Source organism: Daucus carota, chromosome 7 (genome assembly GCF_001625215.2).
Source record: "Daucus carota subsp. sativus chromosome 7, DH1 v3.0, whole genome shotgun sequence".
Lineage (NCBI taxonomy): Eukaryota > Viridiplantae > Streptophyta > Magnoliopsida > Apiales > Apiaceae > Daucus > Daucus carota.
This window is the reverse complement of record NC_030387.2, coordinates 39,468,508-39,484,090: the sequence shown is the minus strand read 5'-3', so window position 1 is coordinate 39,484,090 and position 15,583 is coordinate 39,468,508. Positions and strand designations below refer to the sequence as shown.

Sequence of the window (15,583 nt, the reverse complement as noted above, 5' to 3'; positions counted from 1 at the left end):
TTTAGTCTATGGATTTTAATGGATTGTATGGGATTTTGATTTTTTGCGGATTCTTGATGAAATGTCGCAGAGTTGATAGGATTTAGGTATAATGCTTCAAAATCCCATTGAATTTGGTAGGATTTCAAAAAACTTAAAATACACTGAAGAATGCCACAAAATCCATCATTTTATGAAATGAAAAAAAATCCATCAGCATTTGAATACCATCAGATTTTAATGGATTTTAAACAATCCCAATTGAATATCATCGGATTTTAAAGCATAATTTAAAATCTCAATTGAGTACCATTAGATTTTGTAGCATAGTTTAAAATCCCAATTGAATACCTCAAGATTTTAGTGGATTTCAAACAATCCCAATCGAATACCCTCAGATTTCATGAATGCAAAAAAATGCTTTAAAATCCCAATCCAATACACCCCTCTAAGTTGTTTGTGAAAGTTGCTCAATTTAAGCACCGGTTGTTTACAATTTTTTAATTTTACATTATCACCGAAATTCAATGTCATTACTTTTACTTTTTAGTTATAAATATGATATATTAAATAATCATATGTAATAATCATATGTATATATGTATGAATACTAAAAACTTTATGAAAGTTGTTTTGCATTGGAATGAATTTAAAGAAAAGGTTGTTTAAATGAGATGGATGAGAGACCATATAAGATAGTATTAATTTTTTGGGTGAGGTGGACTGGTGGAGGAAGCAAACAACGTTAGAGATCTCTCAGATGTTTTAAGGCCAATTTCAACTATAAATTCAAATTTAGATTATCAAATGATTCAAATTTAGGACGAGATCTAAATCCTATTCCAATTATGTGATGTGATCCAAATATAGATTCAAATTCACTCATTCTTATAATGTTCATAAATTATGATTTTAAATAATTTTAAAAAAGATTAACTAATTTTATCATTAATTATAATAATACAATTAACGACTAGATAAAGATAAAATATTACAAAAATAATTCAAAAAAGTTAAAACGGTACATAAAAATAAATTAAAAGCATTAAAATATTACATTAAAATACTAATTTTTAGAATTAGTATATTTTTTGCACAATTGCCAATTAGTGCATTTCGAAGTTCAAGATGGACAATATTTATCTATGATTTTTCTGTAGCGATTGATAAATTGTTGAAATTTTCTATATTTTGAAATTTTATGTATTTTGAAATTTTAATTTATAATTAATCGTTGTTTTAAATATATTCTTAAATTAATTAATCTATCTTTAATAACATTAACAAAATCATCAAATAATAAAAATAATACTATTTTAATGTTAAAAAGATTTGGATCATGATCCAAATTTGGATCACTTTTTAGTCCTGGAGTGATTTGGTCCAGAACTACTCTAAATTTGGATTTATGATTCGAGTTGGTCTAAGAGATTTTACAAATCAAATGAAGGGCCTGTAATGCACGCTGGAGTTGAATTCAGCGCTTTGGTGTATGATGCTTTCATAAGATCTAAATGCAGTTTGATTAACAGAGTCCTTTCTGATTTGAATTCAGTGTTTTGCCAGGTGTATACAACCCTTCATCCCCTTGTGCTGCATATGGGATTATGGACAGAGATTCGTCAAATGAAAAGCCATGCAGCTGTCTACCTGCTCATTGTATTGATGTTACATGAATCATATGTCTAAGTAAAAGCATCTCTAGGCTGCAGCTGAGATCTGCTATCTGCAAAATAATGAATAGGACCTGTAAAGCCATGCTATCTGCAAAATAATGAATAAGACCTGTAAAGCCATATGCTCCGGTAATCAAGAGGGAACTATCTGAAAATAAACAGCAAGCCATCTATGTAATACATTGTTTCTATGACACTTGCATGGATACTTTTTTGACTATATTAATGATACATAATAATGACTTATGAATTAGTTTTGGAAATTTAAATGTTTGTCTAAAAATTTATGATCAATAATGATTTTATGGGTATAATTATATTTAAGAAGAATAAGAGATATATCACTGTCGAATAATATTTAGATCTGATTAAAACATCTCTTATTCAAATGTGGATGGTTAAAAGTTTCTTATTTATAAAAATGATGTTTATGTGGATGGTTAGAAGTTTCTTATTTATAAAAATGATGTTTTTTTTGGTTACATTTAATTTTTTTCTCCTGTACAAAGAGTCAAAGTCTCTTCTAGCGAAATTCATTTTTTCTATATATTTTTTCTTCTTATCATAATATTTCATAGTAAATTGGTAGTTTTTGTTCTTTCATTGGTTGGCGGCCTATTATATAACTTAGGTAATAAAATTTGATAATAATATATTTAATACATAAATATTGGTAATTTTTTAAAAAAATAATCAAGATTATCATATTTTGCTAAGAAATTGCGTGACAACATAAATACATATGATAATGTTAAATTCTAAAATTTTAATAATTCTGTATAAAATAACATCTTTGTCTGCATTTGTAACAATGAAATTTGAATATTTTATTATACTTTTGAAAATTCAAATTCTTTTTCTTATATAAAAGTTATGGCTAATGATAATTTTTTTTGTATTACGTATCTCCAAGATTTTGCTCATTATAATACCATTCTTAAGAAACACATCAGGACACCCAATAATTAATAAATTTATATTAAATAATTTATATTTAATGTTTTTGGACATGGCGATACCTTGACTTTTGAATATGAATTTATAAAAAAGAAATAAGATTTTGTTGGAGATATTATATATACACAATTTTGTTGTTAGATAAAATATTCTAACTTTTTATATCAATTTATGCATTTTAATAATAAAAAAATCTTCATCATAATTATGTAACGTCAAAAAATAGCCATAATTTATTCAAATTATCTAATGAGTATTCATATTTTTGAATATGAATAATTCATGTACACTTTTTTCAAATAATATATTTTAATTTTCGTGATAAAGTATTTTAATTTTTGTGTAACATGATTTCGTACAACACCACAATTTCTCCAACACTATCAACATTTGCTGATGTTGATGCTTTCACCTTTGTTTCTTTTTCTCTGCTGCCGTTGAGTTGAAATTTCTTAGCTTACAAAAACAAATTTCTTTTAACAACATTTTTGACTCAAAAACCATCTTGCAATATGAAAATAAACAAACGTGGATTTTAGGTGAAGGACAATCTTTTTCATAGGTAGAGGAGCTATAAAACTCAATCTAGAATACAAAATATTAATGGGATGAGGAGAGACTCAGCTTTGAATTCAAGTAATATGAGCAAAATAGACTCTACAAATTTCAAAACTTAAATTAACAAAAAAGATTTAGTTACCTCATTAAGCAAACAATTGAGATGCATCATGCATGAGATAAACTGATAAAGCAGAGATAAGAAGCCAGGCTACAGGCCTACAAATCACACAAACACCGAAAAGGAATGGAAAATAGAGCTGAAATGAAGGAATCCATGTGAAAATATTGTCTGATTAAGCATTAAAATCTATCTGATCACGTGAGCCTAGTCACCACCATATCTGTAACAAAGACACAGAATATACAAAAAGTAGGAAGTTGATAGCATTTGTTGTAAGTATAAGTATGTACAACTTGGATAGTCACTCGCGTATATTTGACACTTGATTCTCTCGACCTTTTTATACTCTTCCTTCCCTTCATCCTCTGCCTTTCTCCTCTTCCTTTTCCAACAATGGCCTACACATCTAGTTCTTCTCAAAGCTCACGAAAACAAACAATAGTGCCTCTTAGTGAATCTCTTAAAGCATTATATTCTTCGGCTTTGACAAAGAGTAAAGCTTCACGATCAAAATGGACTCGTGAAAATTTTACTGAGATAGATATCAAGGTGGCTAATGCAAAAAGGGATGGACAATTTGCAAAAACCGATTTTGAATATTCGTCCTTCCTCTTAGGAACAAGGTGTTTGGAGACACACGATCCAAACAAGGAAAAGATTATCGAAGAGCTCTATGCCAGTAATTTCACAAAGGTTCAACACGGAGTATTTGCAACTTTGGCTGCCGAACTGAAGGTTGGAGAACAAGAAGAAACAAGTGCTTATAATCATAAAACGAACCAAATGAAGGTTGCCGAAGAGCTTGCATTGCTGTTTAACAAAAATCCAAGATTGAGAGATCAAGTGAGGTTGGAGTGGATGGAGCACCTCTCGTATACTCCTCACACCGAAACAGGTGAATTTTTAGCCTATTATCTTTGTCACGAGTGCGAGTTCTTGATTTCAGAATATCTTAAGCATGGACCAGGTGTAGGTTTATCTATAGCTGAATATATTGATTTTACATCAATATTATTCAACCACTGCAACCCAGTTGAAAGTTTAGGTGAGATTGATGAAAAAAAACATTTTGCAAAAAAAAATCCGTTTTCAAAAGAGAGCTTGTCTTCCCAGTTAGTTTCACCCCCGGATCTCAAACAACCAATTCCAAAACAAGTGGTTTGTGAGTGTAATGCCGAACATTATTGTATGCTTATTGAAGTCAGGTACAAATTTGAGTGGCAAAAAGGAAACTTAGTTAATCGAGCTCCAAATGAAGTTTTCACCCGAATTGATCATTGTGAAAAGCCTGATGAAGAGCATAACATTTATTATCTTACTCAAAGAGATCGTAAATCTCTTAAGAAATGTATTGAAGAGGAGAAAAGAGATGTTGCTGCTGGGACAAAAAATATTCCTGTTGAGAGAAAAGTTTCTGAGAAAAAAGGATGGGATGATGAGGGATTCGAAAAGGTGAAACGTAAGGGTAAAGGTAGTAGAAGTTAAGGCATGGAGTGTGGGGAGCTTGAGCTTTATGTAGTATTATCTCCTTGGAGTAGATTTCCTCAAGGCAAGTAGCCATGGCTGTAGCAGCCTCTCTAGGTTAAGTTCTCGTATCAGTTTTAGTTCAGTTTGCATGACTGACTGTTTTCAGTAGGTTTCAATGGGGCTGGTTCATTTATGTAATCTTCAGGGTTTTATTCCCTTTTTAATATATTATTCTAGTGTTTAAAAAAGAGATAGTCTTGATTATCAATTAAATTTATGTTTATTATGTAAATTTTTTCAACTGTAGAAAGGATTCGAGTGATTGCCTATCTGTGGTTTGAATGTTTGATTAACTCCAAAAATATAAGCATACAAGTTGTGACAAAGTTAAAATAAGCTGTGACTTATCTATACCAAGAATGAAATGAATGCAATTTAATCTTCAGCACCTCCAAACTCTTTTATCCATAGCTCTTTCTAACAATTGTATATAAACAAAGGGTGACAAATCAAAACTAGCAAAAGTATATAACTAGGATTTGTCCCCGCGGACACGGATGCATATTTATATAATTTATATTTTATTTTCATTTCTTCTCTATTTAATTTTAATTTTGTTTTATTCCAAAATGAAATTATTTATAATTTTTATATAAATTTCTTACTTTTTAAAGCTGAGTTTTCAACCACAATTTATATTTAATATTTATGTGGCAAGATACATGAATGCAAATATTTGTGTGCTATATTTTAATTGTTGTTTATGCTCCCCGTCCTGTAAGAATTTTTTTTGATTTATTAGTTCATTGTCCTATGAATAAATTTTTATATGATTCATGATCAATAAAAGTAAAACAGATTTTTAAAATTATAAAAATTTCAAAAAAGGCATAAAGTTTAAATTTCAGAGAGAGAGTGATGGTTGACTAATTTGCACTTGAATCATCATTCTAAAAAAATATGGGTTAATCAAATTTAAAGAAAAAACATATAAATAAATATGCAGGAATAGCATAAAAGACTAATATTACATGGGCCTAAAATTATTTATTTATTTTGTCAGCGGGCTAAAATTTATTCAAATACAAGCATATATCAACTATCAAGTATGTCTTGTCGTCTATTTCAAGTTTATAAAGTTAAATTTAGTTATCGGCCCATGTTTTTATTTGGGCTCAAAAGCATCAAACATATAAGCACAATAGTTCCCAAACTAAAGACTTCATGGTTTTGCAGATTTTAATGGTGAAGGTGATATCATTATACACTCGTGATAGTTATGGTTTTTATTGGAAGTACATTAAAAGCAATGCGGAGTTGCTATTGCAGATAATGGAACTATGACATCTGTAGCTATTGTGGACTCAGTAAAGCAGCAATATAAGTCTGATATTGCACTAGCCTTGTGTTCTCAAGTAAATAGCAATTTAGTAAAGTGTATGTGAAATTAGTTTGTGTAACTATTTTTTTTTGTTATGATTAGTTATGTTGTATATAAACTTACGTGCTGTGGAAACTTACTTCACTTGAACATTTATCCACACCAACAACACTAAACAACAGTGTATCTCTAGACATGTTGTTTTTCATGAAAGTGTTTTCTCATTCCTCAATAATACACATACAGCTCAGTCAAATAATCCTTATTTTGCATCTTATTGGGCAAACTTTAATGATTATTTTGTTCCCACAAATTTGGCTTCTAGTCCATCACCTACACCATCACATCTTTCTCCTTCTGATAATCCTAATCAGCCATCAAATAATTCAGTTCCTTCAGTTGTTCTTTCTCTACAAAACAATTCTGGTGATTTTTCTGATGTTTTTCTCGACAGTCCTCCATCAAATTATGATACTTTGACAAATCTGGAGCCTGATTCTGTTTCTACAAAACCTGAACAGCTTGATGTTAGGAGATCCACTAGAAATAGACAAACTTCATATTGGTGGAATGACTATTCAGTTGGGAATCCCAAATCTTCTAATGTAAGTTCTGTGATAGGTGTCAAACATTCTATGAATAATTACTTATTTCCTAATGTCTTCACACCTGAACATGCTGCTTTTCTTGCCAAAATTGTTCATCATCAAGAGCCTAAATCTTTTGCTCAGGCAGTTTTGGACCTAAATTAGGTTACAGCCATGAACAAAAAACTACAGGCTTTAGAAGCAAATCACACCCGAGATCTAGTCCCTTTACCTGCTGGTAAGAAAACTGTGGGCTGTTGGTGGGTGTATAAGATCAAATATCTTGCAAATGGTGAGATTGAACGTTATAAGACACGATTAGTGGCTAAGGATTATACACAAGAGTTTGGTGTAGATTTTCATGACACATTTTTTCCTGTGGCCAAAGGTGTCACTGTTAAAGCAGTGTTTGCTCTTGCTGCTTCTAAACAGTGGACTGTTTCTCAGCTAGACATTAATAATGTCTTCCTACATGGAGATCTTGATGAAAAAGTTTATATGAATATCCCTTTAGGATATGTTTTGCCTCCCAATTCTCCTGATTTAGTGTGCAAGTTAGTCAAATCTTTGTATGGGCTTAGACAAGCATCTAGACAATGGAACTTTAAGCTCTGCACTTTTTTGCTGGATGGATTTACTCAGTCTCTGGCAGACTATTTCTTGTTCACTTTTAAGCAAGGTTCATTGTTCACAGTTGCTGTTGTGTATGTAGATGACATTCTACTTACATGTGATAATGCTACTATGATTAAAATTCTTAAACTTTCTCTTGACAAGGCTAGTGCAATATCAGACTTGTACTGCTGTTTTACTGAATCCATAATGGCTACATATGCCATAATTTCATTATCTGCAATAGTTGCAACAGCTAGGAGAGGAACTTGTCTATAAACTGAGACACCAGTGCTTTCACTCATGTCCAAATTCTCCCCAGTTGTTCCATCTGGAAGCTTCCAGTCAAATTTATGCAGAAGATTTGCCAACACAAATTCATTGGTGGCCATGGCGAAAGCAATTCCGGGGCAGCCTCTTCTGTCAGCTCCAAAGGGAATCAGCTAAAAATCGCGTCCTTTGATATCAATAGAGGAATTCAAGAACCTCTCTGGCAGAAACTCCTCTGGCTCGTCCCAGGTCTCGGGGTCTCTCCCTATAGCCCATGCATTAGTTATAACCATTGTTCTAGCTGCAATGTCATAGCCGTTTACTTTCACATCTTCGCGTGCTGATCTTGAGATTAGCAGGGGTACAGGTGGATGCAGACAGAGAGTTTCTTTGATCACTGCTTTCAGATACTGCATTTTTTCAAAATCTTTATCCGTTATATCAGTTCTGCAACCAAGAACTTCGATCTCTTTCTGCGCAGTTTTAATGACATTCGGGTGTCTCAAGAGTTCTGTCATTACCCATTCTAGAGCTGTAGCCATCGTATCAGTCCACCAGCATATATATATATATATATATATATATATATATATATATCCTATAAAATAATCATTAGTTAGTATCAAGACTTGCATACTCCCTCCGTTTCAAATAGATGTCCACTTTCAAAAAATTACACAGTTTAAGAAAAGTGAATGTTCACAGATTAATTGTATTAAATTATCATAATATGTGGAATGAGGTTGATCTAGAAAATATAAATAAGAGATATGTGAAGTAGAATTGACTTTGAAAATATGATTTTGCATTAAAAGTTGAAGTGGACAACTAATTTGAAACAAATTTTTTCTTTAAAGATAAATTGAAACGGAGGGAGAAGGGAAATCTTACCAAGAGGATAGCCTTGACACTATCATTGTCGATTGAGATACCATGAGTAGTTTCCTTTTGAATCCTGAGTAAGATATCCACAAAGTCTTCTTTATGTTCTGTCTGAATGTTGCTTTCACCAAGATGTAGGTGTTCTTGAACAACATTTTGGAGGAACTCGTCGAGTTGCTTAGAAACTCTGTCCAGTCTAGCATCCAAACCGGTGATTCGATCAACCCATCCAAGCCAAGGAATGAAATCCCTGAAACTAAAAGCACCTAGTAACTCCAAAAATTCCCTCAGTAGTTTTATAAATTCCCTCCCTTTCCCCCCTTCACTGTACTTCCTTCCAAACGCAGACCTACACGATATGTCATTGTTTAGTGTCAAAAACAACTCGCTTAGATCCACGGGTAACGAGGAAACAGACATTTCTTTAATCTTGTTCATCATAAGGCCAGTTTCCTCTTCTCTCTTCTGCACCCTTTTGTTGCTTCCAAGCTGGAGAACAAAGATGCTTTTCAGCTGCCTCCAGTACTCTCCATAAGACGCTGCAGATATATCCTTCCTGTCGTAGAGCATTCGCCTGCCAACACTCGATTCAGGCCTGTCACAGAACATAATGTCCTGAACTTTCATGACTTCTCGGGCTGCACCAGCAGAGGAGAGCACAAGAGTAGGTACACTACCAAAGTGTAGAAGCATGAAGGGGCCATGTTTTGGTGCCATAGACCAGAGGTTTCGCTGTGGAACAAGTCCTAGTTGAAGGAAGTTCCCTAGTACCGGGAGTCTTGATGGCGAAGGAGGTAACTTCTTGTTGCTTACTGTGGCATTGAAGAATAGCCATTTGACAAGGAAGAGTAAGAGGAGTGATGGAAGAAGAGCAAGCAGAAGGTCTTTTAACAACATTCTTGCTTCTTCTTGCTGTAGTAATCGTAAGAAACCTATCATATCTCTTCTTTGGCGTTGCTTGTGTGTGCTTAAATTGTTGTAGGCTATACAAATGGTGTCAAATTGTATGTACAGAGAATCTGCAGAATTTGATACTCCTAATGCTGATAGTTTTTTTATTAGTAGAATAACAAGAAAACTGTCTCCCAGGTGTTTTTTTTATACAACATGATAGTGAGATTTCCCGGTCAGACAAGAATCTGAAGACAACATATGCTGCAACAACAGTATGTTTGGTGGTTTCACAAAGTCATCGGTCACTATTTCACATATGTTTAAAAACTTGTGATGACAGCTTAAAAAATTTAAGAAATCTACAGAGTTGGTAAAAGATATGCAATTCTATTAGCAGCAATCACATTGTATAAGCTCAGTAACTTCGAACGCTGCAGTGATTTGATGGTGTTACAGATTTGAATGGTAAATTTGACTTGTTAATACAAAGATAAAACAACATAAAGGGACCATTGATACTAATTTCACACGATCCGCGGGTCTGCAACAGCAAGAAGAGGAACTTTTCTGTGAATTGTGACACCAGTGCTTTCACACATGTCCAAATTCTCCTCAGTTGTTCCATTTGGAAGCTTCCAGTCAAATTTATGCAGAAGATTTGCCAACACAAATTCATTGGTGGCCATAGCAAAAGCAATTCCAGGGCAGCCTCGTCTGCCAGCTCCAAATGGAATCAGTTGGAAGTCATGTCCTTTGAAATCAATCGATGAATTTAGGAATCTCTCTGGCAGAAACTCCTCAGGCTCGTCCCATGTCTCGGGGTCTCTTCCTATAGCCCAGGCATTAGTTATAACCATTGTTCCAGCAGCAATGTCATAGCCGTTTACTTTCACATCTTCGCGCGCTGCTCTGGGAACCAACAAGGGTACCGGTGGATGCAGACGAAGAGTTTCTTTGATCACTGCTTTCAGATACTTCATTTTCTCCAGATCATCATCCTTTATATCAGGTTTGGAGCCAAGAATTTCCCGGACCTCCTTTTGCACATTATTCATGACAACCGGGTGCCTCAATAGTTCTGTCATTGCCCATTCCAGGGCTGTAGCTGTGGTATCAGTTCCAGCAGAATATATATCCTAAAATATAATTTAGAATTTGTTTCAGAAATAGTACCAATTTCAGAATTTTTAACACTCACACAACTATTCTTGAAACTTCAGCCTTTATAACATGCATATATAATTTAACAGAAGAAAGGAATAAGTGTTTTCAGTGAGTTCTTACCAAGAGGACAGCCTTGACACTATCATCGTCGATTGATATTCCATGAGTGGTTTCCTTCTGAATCCTGAGCAAAATATCAACAAAGTCTTCTTTATGTTCAACATGAAGGTTGCTTTCACCAAGTTGTATTTCTTGATCACTTATGTGTTCTTGAACGACGTCCTGAAGAAAGTCATCAAGTCGCCTAAAAACTCTGTCCAGTCTAGCATCCAAGCCACTAATTCTATCAACCCATCCAAGCCAGGGGATAAAATCCCTGAAACTAAGAGCACCTAGTAACTCCAGAAACTCCCTCAATAATCTTTTGAATTCCCTTCCGTTCCCCTCTTCGCTGTACTTCCTTCCGAATGCAGACCTACAGGATACGTCATTGGTCAGTGTCAAAAACAACTCACTCAGATCCACAGGTAACGACGAAGAAGACATGTCTTTAATCTTGCTCATCATAAGGCCTGTTTCTTCCTCTCTTAAGTTACGAAATGACTGCACCCTTTTGTTGCTTGCTATCTGGAGAACAAAGATGCTTTTCAGCTGCCTCCAGTACTCTCCATAAGGCGCCACAGATATATCCTTCATGTCATAGAGCAATCGTCTGCCAATACTCGATTCAGGCCTGTCACAGAAGGCAATGTCCTGAATTTTCATAACTTCACGGGCTGCATCAGCAGAGGAGAGCACAATAGTAGGCACACTACCAAAGTGAACAAGCATGACGGGGCCATGCTTCTGTGCCATAGCTCGGAGACTCTGGTGTGGAAGTAGTCCTAGTTGATGGAAGTTCCCTAGTACAGGGAGTCTTGCTGGTGAAGGTGGCAAATTTTTCTTCCTCACTGAGGCATTAAAGATTAGCCATTTGACGAGAAAGAGTAAAAGGATTAATACAAGAAGTGCAAAGAGAAGATCTTTTAACAACATTCTTGCATCTTCTTGCTGCAGTGGTCTTAAAAACTCCATCCTGTTTCTCTTTGGTCTCACTTATCTGTGTTTAGGAGAGAATCGCTAGAATTTGATCTTCTAAACACTGACAGTTTCATGTATTAATAGAATATCGCGAACGCTGTCTACTTGATTTTTTTATGCAAATGACAGTGAGACTTCAGTGTCAGACCAGAATATCACGACAGCATTTCATAACACGCTAAACATGATACATTGTTAAATCTTCAGCATTATTAGCTGCAATACTAGTCAACAACTACTCTGAGTTTTCAGTAACAAGAATTTCGCTATCAGTCAACATGAAAGTGACTGCTTAACGACGCTGTGGGAGGGAGATACAAGGTATTCTATAATGCACCAAGAACTTGCTGAATAAGAAAGAAAACGACGCATTTCGCCAATCAGATATGCATGAAATTTTGTGAAATTACAATCTTTAAGTCGGCTTCCATTAGATAAAATTTCTTCATTAGCGACAAGAATATTAGCCCTGCATTAGTTACTCTCCAAGAATCAGAATTTTAATTTATGCTCAGAAGTCCTAAGAAAATATGCACTTGTCTTTTTTACTTCCCAAGCCAATTCAAAAATAGATCATGTCCCGTGATTCATTCCAATTTCTGTAATTAGTACTTGGTTAACAAGCCTACCAACAGAAACAAAGAAAGTTATCCTCAAAAGAGTGTGGGAATCGATTGGCTGAGTTTATAATTTATGATTTAATGTGATTTATGTGATAAGTTTGGAGTTTAAAATATAAATACGAGTAATTTTGACCTATTAACGATTTATGAGTTACCAAAAATATAAAAATAAAAATAAAAAAAATTATAAATAATACAAATAAAAAAATTATAAATAATATTTTTCAGTTTAAAATCGAAATAAATAATAATAATAAAAAGATTATAAATAATATTTTTCAGTTTAAAATCGAAAATACGTCATAGTTGCCCTAAAACAAATCGAGAACAACTCTCCTAATTCCTGTAAAAACACTGTAAAATTCCAATTTCTTTCTCAGAAATGGAATCCCCTCTGATTAGGTTTAGCTATGATAAGACACCATTGATGCAAACCGAAAAGAATTCTTTTTGTGGAATCCGATGATCGGTAGATATAGAGAATTCATTATTCCACATGAGCATGTCCTGCGCAATGTTGTTGATAAATGTTATAGATACCTAATTGGGTTTTGTTGGGATTGCTGTAAAAACGATTATCAGGTGGTGGTTTGCTATCTTTTTGAACCTTTCAGGCAAGGTGTTGTTTACTCGTCTAATTCAAATTCTTGGACTAAACTTGTTATTCCAAACTTTGTTTTTCCTTCACGTGTATTTGAATCTGCCAATGGAATAGAGCACTCAAAAGTTTAGGTCATTACCGGAAATTGACTACCCCTTAGTTCGCGGACAAAATTATAATTTTGCCAATGTGAAAAATTGTCTTGCCATCATGGTGTATAGATCAGAGTCTCCAAATACATCGGTAGAAGTATATGTTTTGCATGAGAAATCCGGGGTTTGGAACAAGATGTGCACTATTAGATCACCACAATGTAACCTGAATATTTGGTCACTACTACAAGGTTTTAAGTTTGGTGATGAGATTGTATTCCAAGGCAAGTACAAAATTTTCTGCTATGATCCTGAAAGTGATGAAATTAAGGGTTTTGTGGGTAGTCGTGATCATTTCCATGTAAAAGAGTGCTTCAATTTTACATCGAGTTTGGTTTTTCTTCAAGGAATGGAACGGGTGCAAACTAGAACCATTAAAGAATCTGTGGTCTAACATTATAGTTAAGCAATGAAGTGGGTGCAATGCGGACCATCATTTAGAAGAAAAAAGAATGGACTATTTGTGAAACTCTTAAGTCTTACCTAAATTGAAAGGTATACTCTTTATTTGTGAAGTTTATGAATCAGTATGAGCAGTGCCTTCTATGGTTAAGCCTTTGTCTTTACTCTTGGGTATGGTATCTTGATTTTCGAGGACGGAATATCAAACGTTTCTGAAATTATATCATCATATATAGTGTTACTTATATTTGTTCTTTTATTTAGGAATTACTTAAAGCTGGCTTGAACATGTATGTGATAAATTTTATTGTAACTTAGCTCTATAATTATAATCAAGTGATACAACAACATGCTTACTATTTTCATGATCTTCGTAGTTTGAATGGTTTGATAAGTTCAATGATTCTCATTGTGTTTGCAAATCTTTTCTGGAATAGCTTTTCAAGCATTTGAAAGTTTTAGAGATGTTATTGTCGATATGATTCTTTCGGAACTATATATAACTATGGTAATGCTTCTAGTTTCTAAAATTTAGCTCCTATAGATATTGAGCAAATCCCTTTATAAGTACAACTAGAAGTCCAGGGAATTGAGTTGAAGTTCATGCTCTTTCAGTGTTATTAAAGCCCGCTTTAAGCGTGAAGCCCTCTTAAGCCCACCTAGCGGGCTTCGACCTGTAAAAGCCGTGAGCAAATACAAAAGCTCCGCTTTAGCACTCTTTTTTTAGGAAGCCCAAAGCTTAAAAAAAGCCCAAAAAGTGCGCTTTTATGTATTTATGTGTTTTTCTCTGATTCAGCCCATTGTTTGATTTTATTGGGCTTCTTTTCCACAGCCCACTACAACATGTTATTAATATTTTATTACCATATAAGCATCGTAAGATCCAGCCGTCTCATATCCTCCACAAATCCTCAATAAAATAGTACAATACTTCTCAACAAATTAATTCTGACTATATTGGCAAGGAAGAAGTCGAAAACTGATGAACATGTTAAATTATCATCACCTTATTATTATATCTTATTAATGCGAAACATGGTTATTATTATTTGCATGTCTAGTGTTTAAGCATTTTAATATTTTACATAATATAGAGCGCTTTTTTACAAAAGCACACGCTTCGCTTCGTGCTTCGAATTTAAGCTACAGAGACACCTCACGCTTCGCTGCACTTTTTGGCTTAATTAACACTGTGCTCATTATCTTCCGAAGTAGCTTTATCAACAAGTAGCTTTATCAACGATGCATGTATTGGATACCGTGGTTGTGCCCTGTAAATCATATAGCCGTTCCTTTGAACAAGAACATTGTAAGGTTCTTTATTAATTACCCTTGAGTTCCGGATCTGGATGTATTAACCTTGAGTTGTTTGTTGCACTTGAATTTCGAAATTCCTCGAATATCGTATAGAAAATGAATATATGAAGAATGAGATTTCCCTTAGTACTCTAGCATTGAAAAGGAGCCAAATTAAGTTACAACTATGATCAAGTGTTGGTATAATCTAGGCACAATATGGAAGAAGCTATTAATAATATTGAGTATGCTAATAAAGCTAAACAGAAAATAAGTTATACTGTTATATTTTATATGAAGTGGTTAGCAGAGATGTATGATAGGCAATGTTGTACCATCATTCAGCTTCCCGAAACTATTTGATGCTTAAGAGCTTGACCGCACTCATTTTTTGTTTCTTAAGCACAGGTCCTCATCATACATGGGGTCAATAAATGCAAACACTGACAATTTAAACTTAGGACCTTGGAGGTATTCTAGCCTAAATTAATTAGTTGATAACTTGATATAGTATCGCAGTAAAGTCACATACTAGCTTTTGGTTATAGTCCTTTTCAATGTCATCCCTTGGCCCTAAAATAGACCCCTTTTTCATATATTAAAGCTGGGGTGCAAATAATACAAAATCAAATCATTTTGGAGCAATTGACATTGCCATGAGCTCCTGCAAAGGAGTTTCCAAGTATATGGAACATGGACCATGGACGGGAGCAATAGCACTGATTTTATTATGACAAATCTTGCAATAAGATTTGGTCTGTGTTACGTAACCACATCTCTGACAAACATAGATATCATAAAGATCACTTAGCTCCATCAGCCTTTCTCTGAGAAGTAATGCAGATCCATGTGAAATGAGGTAGTCGCGTTCCATCTCG

The 15,583-nt window shown here is 34.0% G+C and overlaps 1 protein-coding gene and 1 pseudogene across 1 annotated transcript; both read right to left on the bottom strand.

Moving 5' to 3' along the window:
* Positions 1–6,519: 6,519 nt before the first annotated feature.
* On the bottom strand, positions 6,520–9,506 carry LOC108195038 (cytochrome P450 736A117-like; annotated as a pseudogene).
* Positions 9,507–9,704: 198 nt separating this feature from the next.
* On the bottom strand, positions 9,705–11,791 carry LOC108195525 (cytochrome P450 736A117). The gene is made up of 2 exons (XM_017362493.2): positions 10,672–11,791; positions 9,705–10,523 (listed from the first exon to the last, which is right to left on the bottom strand). Exons 1-2 carry the CDS (start codon positions 11,623–11,625, stop codon positions 9,912–9,914), a joined length of 1,566 nt encoding a protein of 521 aa, XP_017217982.1. The 5' UTR covers positions 11,626–11,791; the 3' UTR covers positions 9,705–9,911.
* Between the last annotated feature and the right edge of the window lie 3,792 nt (positions 11,792–15,583).